Source organism: Myotis brandtii, unplaced genomic scaffold, assembly GCF_000412655.1.
Source record: "Myotis brandtii unplaced genomic scaffold, ASM41265v1 scaffold482, whole genome shotgun sequence".
In the NCBI taxonomy this organism is placed as follows: domain Eukaryota; kingdom Metazoa; phylum Chordata; class Mammalia; order Chiroptera; family Vespertilionidae; genus Myotis; species Myotis brandtii.
In genome coordinates this window covers 737,940-740,178 of record NW_005368420.1, presented here as the reverse complement: position 1 = coordinate 740,178, position 2,239 = coordinate 737,940, and the positions used below count along the sequence as shown (strand labels likewise).

Here is a 2,239-nt window from a genome sequence, read left to right as displayed (position 1 = left end):
GGGGGGAAGGGGTGGTGGTGGTGGTGATGGTGGCACTCAGCGCATTTGGTCCCTTGTCCCATAGTGCCTGTTCCTGGCTCTGCCGGGCAAACCAATCCAGGATTTTGATGGGAAAAATGATGCAATCAGCCATTACTTGACAAACTTTTATTTCATTTTAGCCTTTATGATATCTTGCCCCCCACCCAACTCTGGAAGCAGCCTGACGCCATCTTGTGCTTTCGAATGGGGAGCAGAGTGGGGGTAATAACCACTGGCCCCCAGGGAGACCAGGGCTGGAAGCAGCCTGACGCCATCTTGTGCTTTCGGGATGGGGAGCAGAGTGGGGGTAATAACCACTGGCCCGAGGGAGACCAGGGTGACTGTACCTTTAGAGCTTGTAAACCTGCATCAGGACTGGGGCCAGCCTCTCATCCCACCAGCCGGGTGTGGCCAGGACACGGGCTCGGGGCAGCTCCTAAAGGCCGGAGACCCAGAGCCTATGGACAAGAGCTGCCTTCCCCACCCCCACTGCTCAGGACTTTGGAAAGAGCGGAACAGGAACCGTACCAAGGCCCAGAGGCACCTGCCACAGCTCAGAGCTGGCCTGGACAAGGCAACGAACCGGGTGAGATTCTTGAGATGCCTGTCTCCAGCCAAGACTCCTGGCCCTCTCCCTGGGCTGCCAGCTGCCCTCTCTCACCCCCAGCCAAGCTGAGAGCCAGGCACCCTGTTCCCACCAGCTGACATGAAACAGAAGTACTGAAAATGCCAAGTGTTGTTGCTAAAAAACAACACCACCTAAGTATTAAAAATTAAATTAAAACTGAAGCCCCAGTCCACTGAGCCAGCAGTGAGCTGGTGATTGCAGACACACAGACAGCCCCCATTCTTCCCCGAGCCCCAGGGCCTCTGAAGATAGCAGGAAGGGGCCTCGGGGCCCCTCTGGAGAATAAAGTTGGGGGGTGTCCTCAGGAGGTCCCCAGTGTGGGGCACTGAGGACTGTAAACATGACCCAGCTTGAGGCCCAGGGGTGTCCCAGCCCCCTGAGACTCTCCCTGGATGAAGAATAGCCACTGTGCTGACGACAACAGTGAAACAGCAGTCGGCCTCCCCATTGGAATAACGGGGGGAGGAGGGGGGGCTGGGCTGTGATCGGGGAGGGGATTCCAGAAGCCAAACACAGCTTCCCAAGGGCTTCTTTGCCCTACAGGGTCTGCACCGAGTCTGCACCGGGGCCCTTTCTGGGCGGTGAGTCTGCTCGTGGCCACCCCTCCCTAGTGAAACCTGCTGTGAAGTCAGCTCCAGCCACGGCTGCCTAGCCAGACTGGGCCAGGTCGGACGAGCTCCCAAGAGGCCTCGTCCCAGGACGGGGGTGGGAGAGCTGGCTCTGGGAGAGGAGACTGGGGATGTGGTTAAGGACTGTCGGGAGGGCCGGTGAGAGCCACCACGCCAACACAGGCACGGCCCAAGGCCAGAGGGTCGCTACTGCGCCAGGAGCTCCACCTCAAGGTCTGGCCGAGGCCCAGGACGAAGCCCTGCCTCCGCCCCACTCCAGGCCAGGAGCCCTTGGGACCAGGCAATCTCATCATACCGGTTACGCCTTAAAACCTGCTGCCACCTTCTGCGCCTGCTGCCTCTGGAGGCGGGCAGGCAGGAGGCCTGGCGCCAGGCCAGCTTCTCAGGAGCCATGGGAGCAAAAGGAGGTCAGACCCAGGTGAGGCGGGCACCCGAGCCTTCTCTGTCCGTGCTGAGGCCCCGTCCGGGACCAGGGCTGACTGGGCATTTGCCTTCGGGCCACAGAACCTCGCCAGGTCCCAGCCCCCGCAGCCAGGACCTGATGCCAGCAGCAGGCCTTCACTGGGTGAATCGGGCTGGGCCTGGGCTAGAGTTCCTTCAGAACCAGCCCTCGGGCATCCTGAGGTTCAGCCAGACCTGGGATTTTCCTCAGAATCCCGGGATTCTGAGGAAAGGCACAGTGACCTCCTCCGAGTCCTAAAGTGCCTTTCGGATTCCAGCATCTTCTCAGAGCTCACGTCCCACACAGAGGCCTCAGTTCCCTCGGGACTTGACTGTGATTTCCCTCAGGACTGGGCTCCCCAGTCTCAGGCTTAGGACGCGAGTCCCTCCAGGACTGGGACCCTGGTGACCTCAGGGCTGGGCCCGGCTCCTGAGCCACTGGCTCCTCAGTGCCCGGACCTCCTGCCCGTACCACTCGTGCAGCTGGAGGAAGGAGGCTGAGTCCAGAGGCCCATTGGGA

General features: G+C 60.8%; 1 protein-coding gene across 1 annotated transcript in view; it reads right to left on the bottom strand.

The window, feature by feature from the left end:
* Positions 1-286: 286 nt before the first annotated feature.
* Positions 287-2,239, bottom strand: part of FAM109A (family with sequence similarity 109, member A) — a 6,310-nt gene continuing 4,357 nt past the window's right edge. The window contains exon 4 of the mRNA XM_014547705.1: positions 287-2,238. Coding sequence (XP_014403191.1) covers positions 2,131-2,238 — 108 coding nt within the window. The 3' untranslated portion in view covers positions 287-2,130. The remainder of the gene's footprint in view (position 2,239) is intronic.